The sequence below is a fragment of the Colletes gigas genome, unplaced genomic scaffold (genome assembly GCF_013123115.1).
Source record: "Colletes gigas isolate AHSC1104 unplaced genomic scaffold, ASM1312311v1 Colletes_gigas_Sc00013, whole genome shotgun sequence".
Classification (NCBI taxonomy): domain Eukaryota; kingdom Metazoa; phylum Arthropoda; class Insecta; order Hymenoptera; family Colletidae; genus Colletes; species Colletes gigas.
The window spans coordinates 760,651-774,903 of NW_025106642.1; the positions used below are offsets into that span (position 1 = coordinate 760,651).

Here is a 14,253-nt window from a genome sequence, read left to right on the forward strand (position 1 = left end):
GAGAACGGTCATCGATACGCTTGGCCAGTATTTAAAATTGCGCGGCTCAGGTAAAACGCAATCGCTGCCATGCACGTTGGGATTGATACAGGTACAATTCACAGGTATATTTATTTGTCAAAAAATGTGTATTACAAAACGATTAGATGCAGAAACTTTACTTCGAGTACAAAGAAAACTACATATTGAAATTATTTGTAAAATTCCGGAGTAAGTGGTGCAAATGCTGAATTTCTGTCGGTGTTTCCTTCCATTTGAACGGGGCTGCGGGTTTATCGCGTATGGGTAAAAATTAATCTCCGCGCGATGTTGTATGCGCGGAGAGATATTAATTTTACACGTTGGCATGCTTCGTTATCCAAGATCGTACGGCAGACACTCGCGTGTACACTCCGGGATATCCAGGTCTCGCGCATTCGAAGCCCCAGGACACGATACCAATTTGAACACCGTTGTATACCAGCGGACCTCCAGAGTCACCCTGTGTGTCGTCACGTGCAAATAACCTTTTCTAAATTTCAACCGTCGCGTCGCGTTGTTACGAGAATCAATAGCGCGATATTAAAAGTACACCGACGCGACGCGGCGCCGTGGCGAGAACGCGACGGCTACGGCTGAATAATTTCGTTTGTCAGACAACGAAACGAGCCAACGAAAATTTGGCCATCGTGTCGGAAACGAAAGTATTCACCAGCTCGGTTGCTCAATTTCAACGTTAAAATCGAACAGAGAAACCGATACTCGTGGAAAAAATCACTGAATCGTTAATTTCCATTTCATACTGCTATCTTAAGAGGTTACACCGCTGCAGAAAGTTGCATAAATATTTTCCATCTAGCTCGACAAAATAACGGATATATGAATATTTTTTGAGAGGCACGGCCGACCGTGTAGTCGGTGCATTTTAACCTTCTTCCGTGAATCCACTTGGTCGCTTTTTACACGTTTTTCACAGTGCTAAAAGGGCCATCGCGTTCAAAAGCGATTGTTTTTTTTTTTTTAAAGAATTGAAAACCAAACAGAGTTGCACCGTGCAAAACAAGGAAGAAAAAATTGACTCGAAATATTGAAATACTCGTTGGTAGCGTGGTGTCAAAGAATTTCCATAGTAACAGCAGGTATCGAATAAAGAAATTCCCGAGTTTCGACAAAATTTCTCCGTTGGGAGAACAAGGTGAATATAGTATATCGAATATGTTTACCAGACAGGTGTCCTGGCCGCCGATCATCGTGCCGGCGCACAGCATCTCCTTGGTCAGGTAATGCTGAACCGCGTAGATCTTCTTGCAAGTGTCTTGATCGACGACGGGCGCCGTTAGGACTTTCAGCGTGTTCGACATCGAGCCGCCTGCCTGCAAGTGACTGGGCATTATGCAAGTGGCGAGGCGATTTCGAGCTGCATCGTCCACGAGCTGCACAACGAGCTCCCAGAGTACAGCAAACGCCGCGACGAATGTTTGCCGTGACGACCGAACATTGTCGACCGATCGACAAACAAAACCTTAATGTTTGCGCGAGTTCAGCGGTGGGTAATCAGTAATCAGTCTCGACGAACGTCACCGTTGACAGAAGCATCGAGCCACCGTCAAACACGGTTTACCTATGCAACAGCTGTCAAAACGATACGCGCGGTCAACAAAAAAAGAAAACACTTGCCTTCGTTAGGCCCCATCCTGTCACCAGCGCTTTGCTTCCGGTCATCACGGTAGCCCCGGGCGGTGGAAGAGCGATGCTCTTCGCGGTCGCACTTTCCTTTATCGGTGACGGTAACTGCAGAAAACGAATCGCTGTTTGTAGCCTCGAACGCGACAATTTAACATACATGTATGTTAATGCAGCTGCATTCGAGTGGTCTTTAAAAAAAGAAATTACTCCGAGTACGAAACACGGTTTGTTGCACGAGCGTTTGCCGCGTACAATCCTGCAGACAGCTTTTTCTGTTATGTGCTCGCGGGAGTGTTCTTGAAAAGCAAAAACTACCCGTAAGTGTTTGCGCACTTTGGACGACGCTCGTTTTTCTGCACACACGCAATCTTACAATTAGCGAAGCGACGTCCGCAAAGTAAAACCGAGCAGATAATAGTCCCCGAGATTAAACATTAATGAAGAATAATAACAATAACGTAACGATCCGTAACGTAAATTGTCATTGTTATAGGAATTTAAAACTGATAATATTTATCTTATCCGGTTTATCGAGTTGTATTTATTAGTCGATCGAATCCAATAAATCTAATTTTTACCAATATCGGAGCTATATCTTTAAACAAAAATCCTACTATTAGAATTTATTTATATTTTTGCGTGGTTAAAATATAAGCTTACTGGGAACAGAAATTTTCTTTAAATAAGTCGAATGAATGATGTCTGTGTCGTACTCTATTGCACGCGTACCAGATCGATTTTCCGAGTCGTTTATCTCGAAATCAAAGCCCCGTATGACGAAATTTTATTTCATGTTCACGGATGATAATATAGCTAGATATAATATGTATACAGGGTATTTCAAAAATACGTGTAGAAGTATCCTATACCTTTCGAGTTACGAATGAACAGTCTCTACTCGATTTTCGATCCTTTTTTATTTCTTTTATACCTGTACGGAATAAAGTCTGGCATACTCGTACCTGTATCAAGGCGACATCGTATTCGAGGGACTCGTTGTCGTAAAGTTCGTGGTAAATCGTGTTCTTGATGCCGGTAATCAGCGTACCTCCCTTGTTACTGTAAGTGCTTTGGATGCGAATTTGGAAAAGGGTGGGGTTCTCCCTGCAAGATAATCGCAATTAACCTCGTATCTCCGTACAAAGCCGGCTACAAACCACCAATTCCGCGTCTCCGGTAATTAATAAATTATCTACTCGGTACCGCGTTGTTCCATAACTCAATCAACACGTACCCGTAGACACAATGCGCCGCCGTTAGCACCCAGTTTTGGCTAATTACGGAGCCCCCGCATTTCAACACCCCGTTGTAGTGAATAGACACCTGACGCAGAAACGTTTACTTTGTTGTTGGTAGTTATCGATAGATAGTTGTTGCAACGCGGCTGGTTTACCTGATACGGATACTTCTCGATGGTCGTTTCGGATCCTCCAATTATTCGCGGCTCGTAGCAGCTCGCGAACGCGAGCGACGCGATCAAAAGCACCAACGGTAACATGTTTCTACGTAAACAGTCTGGCAACTTACTGTCCAGGTTCGCGTCGAAATCGGTCTAATCAAAGCTCAGACGCGGAACTGATAAGGTGGACAGATGTCGACATCGGACAGAAATAATCGCGTTTCCGGCCGAAGCTTCGACAGCCGTGTCCCGCGACACCGCGAACGGAAATGCGGTCAGAAAGAGGAAGAACGACATTTGTGAAATAATAAATAATCGTCGGATTAAACGAATGGATATTTTTCTTGCTCGGTCGAGTGACAAACTTATCTATATCCAACGTACATTGTAGCGTACGTGTACCTGAGATCGGTATTTAATAAAAAATAATTAATTCCGTGAATATAATAGATATCGCGTATCTGTAATCGATCGCTGTTTGCGACAACTAGCGATAGGTATCTGTCGCGAGAGATTACAAATAGGTGTGTAAATTTGGTAACACTGTCGACTCAACGTCCAAGATCCGCAAACACAGCAACGGACTGGCAAAACAATTTCGATCACTTGGCGATAAATGAATGCCGGCCGGCAATAGAACAATCGAAACAACGACAAACTATGGGTGCACCATTCGCTACTCGTAAAGCGTATTGTTTATTTTTTTTATTCTGTCGCTGTTGCCTTTGGTCACGTGCACGCAAACACTTGCAAATCTTGTCGCGCTCGATAAAGCCTGCGAAACAAAAACGGGAATAAAAATAAAAGGAAAGTCGGAGACAATTTATTCAATGATCGTACTTTACGAGCGCGTATCTTGTCGCTTTCCGCTATCGATTCGTGTCGTACGCCGCGGACGAAACGCCCGCGAATAGCCTAGGCGACGAACGCGCTCGCCTGTAGCTTTTAAAACGGACACGTGTTTCGAAACGCGCTGCCGCGCCGGAATTAATGCTATGCCAAACGACTCTCGTAAACGTAAAAGGCTACGCTGCACCGTTAAAATTATATGATAGTGTACCGCCGGATATACGAGGCACATACCTATGTATCTCAAGTATATTATGAATGTGATGCATGCGGCTCGCAAAACAAGCAACCTGTATTATTTATGATGCACTCGACCGAACGCAATGAAAATAAGGCGGCATTAGAGGCGGCGAGTTGAAAGTGATCCAGAAATAAACCCATAGCGTGCAATCCCACGAAAATTACCATTTTAAATCCAACTAGCTCTTGATCAACTGTGTTTTGGTTGCTGTCAGCTCATTCCTAAGCGACACGACGCGACGATGATCAAGAGATCAGATTGTGCTTTCGCGATATGTACATTTCCAAGACAAAACGACCAGTAATTCCGTCCAAATTGGTCACTTTTATTCGAAACCGTTTTCGCGAAATAACAGCCGGTTATTTGGTCCGGTCGGATGTTTCGCGAGTAGCTGCGCCTTCCTCTCGGCTTAATTCGTTGTAATCTCTTGGAAATTTCCAACTACTAATACTTGGTTTGTACCGCGACGCGCTGTACGAACGGCTTAACACGCGGGTATACACAGGAAAAGCTCGCGCACCTCCTCTTACGTTTTCGTTGTTAAAGATGCGCCAATAGTCGATCAACGAACATTTAGCCATTCGTTTTCGAATAGAAACAAGTAGACGCGACAAATAAAGATCTACTATTTTGGTAATCCGTTAACGAGTACTTCCGGATTAGAGATCCGCCTGATCTCTAATAAGGTATAAAGTTGTTTGTTCGGCTGTAACGAGAATTTTCGAATACTTCCGTTGTGTGAGAACGCGCGAGACAGACGCACAAAAGAAGATTGCCCCCAGGGACCGATGTAACGAACGTCGTTGTACTTACAATAACGTATTGTTATAGAGCACGGCGCTAGCAGCTGCATTGTCTACTAGTCGTTTTAATCATCTATGGTGCAAAGAAGCCAACAGACGCATTGAATCCTCGCGACGAAGCTACTCTCTCGTTGCCTGTCAAACGTTGAGCCTGCGTAATTAACCGCAATTACCGAGAATCGAACCGTCAAACGCGTTAAAGAATAAAATATAAAGATCGATGGGTACACGTAACTTGGAAGTTGGACAGAGTCAGGGTAAACAAACGACTGGAACGCGTTGTTACGAGGAAATGTTAAAAAGTTTGAGAAATTCCAATAGATTCGCTCGGAAGAGCAGAATGTAGGATAATGCTCGTCCCTTGACAGTTTGGTATAGGACAGGGAACGACGTGCACGTTTTACCGTCACGAAAACTGAATTTAAGGGAGTATTTTCAGTTACGAATTACCTTGAAAGTTGACTTTGGATCTTTTCAGCCATTCTACTCTCGTGCGCCGCTGGAACATTTTACTTACAATTTCTATACACCGCCGTCGCTAGCAACATTCCGGGATCGCGCAGTGCATAAAAGCGAGTCGTTGGAAAACGTTCACGTAGAGGCGACAAGGAAAGACGACTGCCTAAGGCTCCCGGTGCAACGTGGTTACATATGTTACCGCGTTTTATTTCGTCATTGTTTTCGCGAAACTTTTCGTCCACTTCTGCGAGCACCGCGACCCCCGTAGACTTACTATTTCCCTCGGCGCGACTCCTTTCACCCCACGCTCGACACGCTCACAGTTCTTTTCTCGTTTCGCGTTTCGCGTTTCGCGTTACGTTTCCCTTCTGATTTATCGCTTCTTCGTCATGGTAACTGTTACACGGAAGCGGAAAGTTTGTCGCGCCGTTTTATCGCTCGTACGCGAAAACGATCGATTCATGAACGCCTCGTTATTTTTTCGCTCGCTGGGTAACCAATCATTTTTCGATAATTCCTCCTCGTTTCGTGCTGAGTCGCGTCTAATGGTTTTCTGGAGCTTGTAACAGATGTATTGTTATCGAGCTACGTTCATTTAGTCCGAAACGCGATCAAAGTAGCGGATAAGCCGAGTATCGAGAGCTTAACATCAACAAGGAGATATAAGCGAGTGTGAGGCTCGTGTTTTAATCGGAAAATCTTAATAGAGACGATTAATAATTTACGAGACATTTAACGCTGAAACTGTCAGGGATTTTACACCTTTGGTAACTAAACATTCTTCGCTATATTTCAAGCTCTGAAAATTATAGTTACTCGGTCGATTGTCGGTATTAACGAACTAAAGTCGAATGATTCAAGGTATTGGCGGAGTCAATTCCAGATATGCGATTCGTGCCAAGCCACTTAGGTTCTCCGTCACGTTAATGGTGAACTCTTTTAACCCAGGATGGACTCGGGTCGGCTGATACTTAATATTCCCGAGTCTCGCGTCATATTTCCGGCAGCTAAGCAGGAGGAATAGCGCGACGGGACGAAATGGAATCCCGTCTGTGGGCTCGTCACGCGCGACAGGAGCCGCCAAACGGCTCGGTTTTGCCAGGATCGTCGAAGCGGAATAGAAGGAGCCAGATAGCAGAAGACGGAACGTCGGGGCCTGCTGGGATTATTTGCACATAGTGCCGTCGCGTCGGGGAGCTTTGCTCCAATCCTCCGCGATCGTATTCCTAGGTATACGTACATGAATCGCGGAATCCGAAATTTCGAGGGTGGGCCGAATCGTTGCTTAACGGCGCACAAAGTGTCCTTGCATACTGTTTGTACGTTCCTACCGCGCGTCGGATATCGCCTCAGACACGATCTTACGTAACAATTATGGCTCTTTCTTTCTATATTATTATTTTCTCGTTTCGGTCAACGTCACTTTTAACTTTAGTTTACTTCGTGCAAAGCATTTTACCCTCGAAGAGGTGAAAATTATACAAGATAAACGTTGCTGAACCTTGAGATTGATCTATTGATAGAAACAGAGGTTCGAGTTTCGATTTTTCTACGTTAAAAAGTTTCTTTCGCGTCTGATTTAGTGCTATTAGAAGACCCTGTTCTTCCTTCCCCAAAGCGTGCTCGTTCATTGAAAACAACCGCTGATCACGCGACACATAGTCCAAGCTCGACTTTCTTAGACATTCGCAAACCCATAGTATTAGAATATTTCGCCTAATCGTTCCGGTCGTGTGCATTTGCAAAGGGAAACGGTTCGACGTTGTTCCTTCGGTCGTGACCGTTTCACTAAATTTCTATCCCCGACTCCGATATTCGTGTTTCTTCGCCCTCCGATACGGATATTAAGAATCGATGGCTGAAACATTATGCGCAAGGTCGCCGGATTGAAAATATCGCCCGCTCCGGTTGTACGCGCTGCCTAGCTGCTTTTCATACTACGTTAGGATTCAACCTTTTCTCGATGGATTTGAAACGCGGCCCGATACGAGGAAATTCGCCGATGGATCCGCCACGCGTCCGCCTCCCAGTTTTAATACCGTGCTTATGATTTATGTATCAAAATACATATTGCATCGGCTCCCTTCGTCGCATTAATGTAGACATTGATTCCGGGGACGGAACGTTTCGCGATTTGCTACGCCGCGCCAGGGACTTATACAAGGGAATTCGTATGGCAGGCAGATTTTAAAAACTGAACAACGGAACGTGAAATAACAGTATTCCATTGTTCGACAAAAAATCGTGATCTTCTTTCGCTGCGAAAATGGCAGAAAAATACTCCATCGTTCGGTAATTCACAATGGAAATACAAAAATTGCAGTTGCAAGTATTACATAAGCCAACTTCCCTTTGAGAAGTTAGGTAGTTAAACGCTTGATCGTGTTTCTATAAATATTCAAGCTTCGGCGGACGGTTTTGTCGCTCGATCGCTTCCGTTTTCCGGCTGACGAGATCGTTCTTGTCTCCGTCCGAATTAATCGTAAAGTGGGTCGCGAATACGACCGGGGGAAACGATTCGAAAAGTTAGGACGCCGGAGCGCGCCGCAAACAGCCTTAGAGTCCTTAGAAAGAAGCGAGGTAAGGTAATCTTAAGTAATGCGTCCCATTCGTCAGTTGTTAAATTTTACAGCGCTGCTCGGGGACAAATGGCCGCCAAGACGGAGTTGCAAATCAGAAATTTGTCACGACGCGACGCGGCGGACCGGTCTTTTAAACGAGTGTCCGCCCGGTCTCAGAACTCGCGAGCGTTTCGTCTGATAACGCTTTTAAATTTTCGTTAGCGTTGTCGCGCGCGACGCCGCGCCGCGCCGTCCCGTTAAACGACGCGAAGCAAGAAAAACGGCCACACGACGGTGAAACAAAGTAGACAACCTCCGCTCCATTCAGCGACTCGGTACATTTATATTGGTCGTTCCGCCTCGCTGAGTGTTTGCAAATCTCGAACAGAGTACCCGCGGAACCAACGTTACCACTGGATTTCCCTGTAAATAACAAGGATTTCCCGCATAGGTATCACCTACTAACGCGTTAGCAACGCGATCCGCGTCAGAAAGAAAAATCACAGGTAACCAGTTGCCTTGCTGGTGAATATTAACCCTGATAGATACGTACGGGAAGGAAAAGTATTCGTGTCTCGCTGCTATCAAATTAGTTCGTCCACAAGATCTCTCCAGTTAAATTTAATATTTCGTAAACGAGTACGCAAACTGTTTTAACGAACTTCGTTCCGTCTATCTTCGAGGCTCGAGCCCAAGTATCGCGAAACAAATATCGAGAGTTGTATATCGTTGTATCGTTCGATCGACTCGATAAAGATAAAGCACGAGGCGGGATAGCGAATCCATTCCGTGCCGCACTCCCCGCGAGCAAACAATAATTACAGAGTCCAGGGAGTCTTGGACGCGGTCGAGAAAATACTGATAGAATCTCGAGCGTGTACCGGGGTCCTCCCAGCGTGGACTCTTTTTATTTCTTCGTTCGAAACAACGGCATCGCGGCGAGCCCAGCTCCTTCCACCCTGTACGTGTGTTCCACCGTGCTCGTTCCTTCCTTTTATATTATTAAGTTTCTAACGTACCGAAAAGAGCCCGACGGAATGTGTTCCAGGTCTCGGATAACCACCAAGCTCGGAGCAACGCTAATATTGCCAAGGATCTTGCCAAATAGTCGCAATAAGCATCCCAATGTCGGTGGCTTCTTGCGACACCCCGCATTCTGATATGTTCTGCCCGACTGCGAAGGGGTGGCGCGCAACCTGTTTCCTCGAGGTGATTATCAACCCTCCGCCTCCCCGGGGGTTAATCGAGCCGCCGCGAGAAGAAATTTTGGCTTCATTGCTCGTCGAGAAACTTCTTTTCCTCTGTCGTAGACTCGCGATAAAGCCGGTTTCCCTGGCTATTTTCTTCCCTACTCCCTGCTATCTTTCCATTTGGTCTTTCCGTACCACTCTTCTACCCGATGTACAAACTTTTTATTCTTTACAAGTTTTTTCCTGGCAAATCTATGTTGATCACGACCGACGAGTCTTAAAAATCTCGATCTTCCGAACGAGATTTCCTTTCATACTTGTACACTCTGTGCTATCTTTTTCAAAGAATTTTTTTTATGCCTCGGCAGAAACTTTCGAATTGTCTGATCCGGGCGCGGAATGTTTCCCGGTTTAATGCGTATTTTTCAGTGGTTGCACAGTTCTTAGGGATCCGCGGAAATGGCAAAACGGTCTTCTATACGTTCCCTCTGAGTGCTAACGTCTGCGTAATACGCGTTACGACATTAGGGCGTAATAACTTTGTCGCAGTAGTCGGAACGACATTACCAGTGCATTAAGGTTAACTCAATATCAAGAGTTTCTCATCTTTGACATCTTTGTGCTACCGCGCTTAAACGAGATATTGGATGTCTCCTTTGTACTATTATTTCCCCGCGACGAGGAAACAGCGGAACGAGCTTCCGCGAATGGCGGTCGTAAATGCGTGCCAGTGTAGGAAAGTTTATTGAATCGTAGCCGCGGATTTTGGATTAAACCGATGCGATGCATGGTCGGAAATGCGTCATGTCGCGGCAGAATGCCGACTATTGGATCGAAGCGCTGAGCGAAACGATTCGAACACGGTACATTGCGAATCTATACAACGTGTCGCAGTCTTCATTTCAAAATATCTATTCTGATATGAATGTTTATTTGCGAAAGAAATGAAAATAATTCGACTAATTTAACGAAAAGCCATTCATAAAATCGGGCCTTCTCAACTTCCAAGTGTCCAGCTGTACGCGATCCCTTAGATCCTCGCGTTGGTCGTTTTTCTTCTAACGAATCGTTAATTGAAACGTCACTTTGGTTGCATATAAAAGAAGAAATACGCGACATTCGCGTGTTAATTCGTTTCAGTAATACGTGTGTCTGTTTCCCGGGCGAATATAAACCGCGGCGCAGCGGAATAAAAATAACAGCCGAATGGAGGACGGTGCGAGCAGCCAATGACAGAAAAGTTATTGGATCGCGTCTGCGGTTTAATAGGATTATTGCAACGGCCAGTCGAAAGCTATCAGTTCATGGCGCGACGTCTCGAGGAGCCTCGAAATTAAACATTTTCTCTCTGCGCAACGTTGCGTTGCCGGGGGGAAGTACTTTTCCCCTGGCTTATACGGATTTCTATCGGTTTTTCTCGTCGGGAAGGTATCAGACTATCGATATTTTCGTTGTACGGCATAGGAAGTCGAAACATCCTATCTTCGACGTCGCGTCGTACCCTTTTTCGTAAATACAACTCTTTACTCGCTAACATCTACCGTGCTTTTAAATATCTACCGAATTAATTCTTGTAGAAAAGACCTGTGGAAAAGTGTAGGAATTTTCCCAAGGAAAGAAAAGCCACGTAAAGATTTCCCTCGACAAAGCAACGTTAAAAAGATAAATATGTATCAGATACGTATAGATAGAAACATTTATTAAACATTTCGTTTTAATAGGTGTGTTTAACATGGAATATTATTAAATTTAAGGCGATACGCTGCGTCAAATAAAATTCAGAATGCTTGGCGAGCATTGCAAGGGACATAATCGAATGTGCCAATACGGACATTGGGCTAAATAATTTATAAACTATGCTACGTGTCGTTCGTATCGTGGTGCTCGGATGATCAAGCTATACCAGTAATTTCGGTGATCCAGTCTCTCACTTCGGATATAGCTGTGTAAGCGGTTGGATACATCGACTGACAGGATCGACTCCACGATGCTACGCCTATGGAGAATTCTATTAATATTTATTTTATAATTAATTTACTCTATTCGTTGGACAGAGTGTCAACAGGAACTTGACCAATTAGCTAAATATCCTGATAAGTTTTTGAGTACGAACAGTGTTCGTTAGATAGATAGTTTTGATATAAAAATCGAGCCAAGCCTTTCGTACGCTTTAATCCAATATCGATTTAATATAGAGTTAATCGGTTTAAAAGAATACCTTCTGTATAATTAATCGACTGGCGGTGGTTTAGGTCGAATAGTATCACAGGACGATTATTAACGATAGCCACGAATATGATATTGAAACTTACCGAACAACGTGCCGTTAAAAACGAGAGGCGAGCCTGAATCCCCGACGCAGGCGCTAACAGTGTTCGAGAAAGCGCAAAACATCGTGTTCGTTAATAAGTCGCCCTCGCTAGCTTCCTGGCAGTCGTTGTTATTAATTTTCTGCATCGTGCTGCATAATAGTTCATCCGAGATGGGACCTAGTAACTGGATAGACCGATTGCGATATTCCGCCACTAGATATAACTTGTTTCTGGGCATTTTGCCCGATCGTTCTTACCACGGGCGCTCCCCAACCGAGGACTTGGACACGGGAACCGTCACTGATCGTTGAATGGAACTTTGGTAGCCTAATCGGTTGCTTAGTGTTGTCGTATCTGATGTTTTCGGACAGCTAGGTGGTGTGCCAACAAAATATTGTACCATTACTTTACACAATTACGAAGAAACAAAACGAACGGTTCAAGTAAATGTTGATGAAATTCGTAAACGGTATCCAGAGAGCGAAAAGAACTATACCATACTCGATTTTTTATTTCATAGTGGTCTGTGAACGTGGGTTTTTTCTTTAAAAAGGTTAGATTATTTTTCCAGAGTGATCTTTACCTCAACGATGCCGACGTTGTAATCGTAATTATATTCGCTGAAGGCGGGATGGCTGAGAACGTTTTTAACAGCGTAAACGTCACCGTTCTTGTAATAACTGGCGGTGCCAGCCCTCACGTGAAAGCTCTTCACGCGTATCCTGAAAAAAACCATGGAACAGAAGAAAAACGTATCGAACCGCGTGCAATCGTACATGGGAACCGGCACCCGGCCGACAACGCGATATATTAATCTTGCCTGAGAGCGCACTGCGCTGACGTTATTATCCACTTTTCCCCGACTATACTGCCGCCGCAGAAATGCTCGACTTCGTGGCCGAAAAACGTACCATTGTTCTGCAACGAGACCTGCGGGAGAGGCAACGATTTTCTAAATGCCAAATCGACTGTGAAGATCGATCGCACGTTGTACTAACCGCAAATGGATATTTCTCTATGGTGGCTTTCTCTCCACCGATAATCCTGGATTCTGGCGAGCTCGAGGATCCTGCTGACTCCGGGCCGATTCTTTCCCGATAATCGCCTGTACAACATTCAAATCAGACGGAATGTTTAATGCGTTCGTGCGCTGCCCTGCTGGCGCTCCACGGCCACTGGCGCGTGTGATTGGTACGTTACTTTCTCGTTTGTTCGCGAACCACGGTATCGTTGGAACATTTCGTGCCCACCATGGGGAAAATATCTTGTTTCTCGCCCTAGTTTCTCTCGATCGAGAAACTGGAACGAGATTCTCGAAGGTCTCTACGGCCAACCGATTGCCAAACGATCGCTCAGATTCTACTACCACTATCTCCCCCGTTTTTCACTTACGAATTGTTAACACTTTAATAGCAGCACTTTAGTATTAACCCTTCTTACGAAATATATAGTAAATATCCAAGTGAACACATTTCTTTTTATATAATCACATTAAAACAATAATATCGTTGTGTTTCCTTGGAGTGTTCATTCAAATTCTTTGCTGGATGACCCTTCAGAGGAGACAGCCGAGTGCAAAGGGTTAAACGAACATAGAAATAACTATTTTATCACACACAGTATCTTCATCCTCGGAAACTTTGATCGCGATGTACATATGTATTTAGTATACTTTACTTGAAATTGGTGTGGAATCAGCATGGAGCGTGGAGCAAGCAAGTATCACCAGCAACGTTAACGCGTACATTTTGACTATGGTTCAGGTCAACGAGGGGAATGGTTTTCTTGTAAAGTCGCGGACACGTAATTTATAGGTAAACAACATGACCCCGCGATCACTATATTCATCCGTTTATCTGTAAACTGCTAATGCCGCTAATGCGGTGACATTAAGGGCTGAATCGTCGCCGTGTCACGGAACCTGTTTTCCACGTACGGTCAGAAAATGGCTCAGGTTATTAAGATAACACCGGAAACGGTAGCTCGTCCGTGTCGCAATAGGTGATAAACTATACGATGATCCATTTATATTGGATTTCTAGAATTCTAGATTAGTTGGATCAATTTTAAATATGCATCGTAAACAAAATATGCAACGATGGATTCGATTACGACTGCAGAAGCAACAAACGGGAAGATAACTACCCAAAGGAAATCTCTGTTCTCGTCAACAAGGTCTGTAACGAGTCATTAGGGAGCACGGAGGATCAAAATCAGACGCCGAGTCCGCGTAAACATCAGCTCAGCGCGTTTCCGCGTGAAAAAAAAAATCGCAAAGGCAAATGCGGTGTAATTTGCAATTACATGGTCGACGTGACATCGTTGGCCCGCGAAACTGACGCGCGCGAGGGCCGGATGGTAATTTTCCGACGCTTTATCGTCGGCCCCTCGATGAGCAAAAATTATCGCAACAATTTTCGTAACTCGCTGGCGTATTTCATTCGGTTGTTTCCACCCGCGTGTCCCTATTCATCCGACCGGACCTCGCGAAAATATTTCACAGGACGGGCCTGGGAACGCTCGAATTCCTGTAAAATGTGCATTCGTAATCCGCCGTAGACGCGAATCCGCGATAAATTTGGATGAACGTCGTCCTCCCCCCATTCACCGTAATTTCAATAATCGTATCTGCTCGATACGACTCGCGGACTCGATGCTTTTTTTATCAGCGATCGACCGCCGCTGAGTCACGAGTCGATTAAGAGCTCGTGTCCGACGATAAAGCGTTACTCTCCTTGTGCAATTTAAATTCCGTGCATCCGAAGCTGTTCCAC

At 44.8% G+C, this 14,253-nt stretch overlaps 2 protein-coding genes across 4 annotated transcripts; both read right to left on the bottom strand.

The window, feature by feature from the left end:
* Positions 1-220: 220 nt before the first annotated feature.
* LOC122399453 (trypsin-1-like) lies at positions 221-3,194 on the bottom strand. Of its 3 annotated transcripts, none has more exons than XM_043400146.1 (6): positions 3,059-3,194; positions 2,900-2,988; positions 2,535-2,733; positions 1,657-1,770; positions 1,203-1,352; positions 221-481 (listed from the first exon to the last, which is right to left on the bottom strand). In XM_043400146.1, the coding sequence occupies exons 1-6, from the start codon at positions 3,161-3,163 to the stop codon at positions 335-337; spliced, it is 804 nt and encodes a 267-aa protein (XP_043256081.1). In that variant the 5' UTR covers positions 3,164-3,194; the 3' UTR covers positions 221-334. The 3 variants fall into 3 exon arrangements, with proteins under 3 accessions (XP_043256081.1, XP_043256082.1, XP_043256080.1); XM_043400147.1 differs by having other exon boundaries at positions 2,628-2,769; XM_043400145.1 differs by having other exon boundaries at positions 2,535-2,769.
* Positions 3,195-11,035: 7,841 nt separating this feature from the next.
* On the bottom strand, positions 11,036-13,226 carry LOC122399467 (trypsin-7-like). Its single transcript, XM_043400165.1, has 7 exons — positions 13,157-13,226; positions 12,478-12,584; positions 12,300-12,409; positions 12,063-12,201; positions 11,737-11,850; positions 11,480-11,663; positions 11,036-11,163 (listed from the first exon to the last, which is right to left on the bottom strand). Exons 1-7 carry the CDS (start codon positions 13,224-13,226, stop codon positions 11,060-11,062), a joined length of 828 nt encoding a protein of 275 aa, XP_043256100.1. The 3' UTR covers positions 11,036-11,059.
* Between the last annotated feature and the right edge of the window lie 1,027 nt (positions 13,227-14,253).

Bases quoted from the DNA above. Each gene is read 5' to 3' on its own strand.
- LOC122399467 (XM_043400165.1), bottom strand. From the start codon at position 13,226: ATGTACGCGTTAACGTTGCTGGTGATACTTGCTTGCTCCACGCTCCAT. The intron at 12,585-13,156 runs GTAAAGTATACT...AATGTTGTACAG, and splicing joins TGATTCCACACCAATTTCAA to GCGATTATCGGGAAAGAATC. The intron at 12,202-12,299 runs GCAAGATTAATA...GGTTTTTTTCAG, and splicing joins TCAGCGCAGTGCGCTCTCAG to GATACGCGTGAAGAGCTTTC.
- LOC122399453 (XM_043400145.1), bottom strand. From the start codon at position 3,163: ATGTTACCGTTGGTGCTTTTGATCGCGTCGCTCGCGTTCGCGAGCTGC. The intron at 1,771-2,534 runs GTATAGGATACT...CGTTTTCTGCAG, and splicing joins GTTCATTCGTAACTCGAAAG to TTACCGTCACCGATAAAGGA. The intron at 1,353-1,656 runs GCAAGTGTTTTC...AGTCACTTGCAG, and splicing joins CAGGATGGGGCCTAACGAAG to GCAGGCGGCTCGATGTCGAA.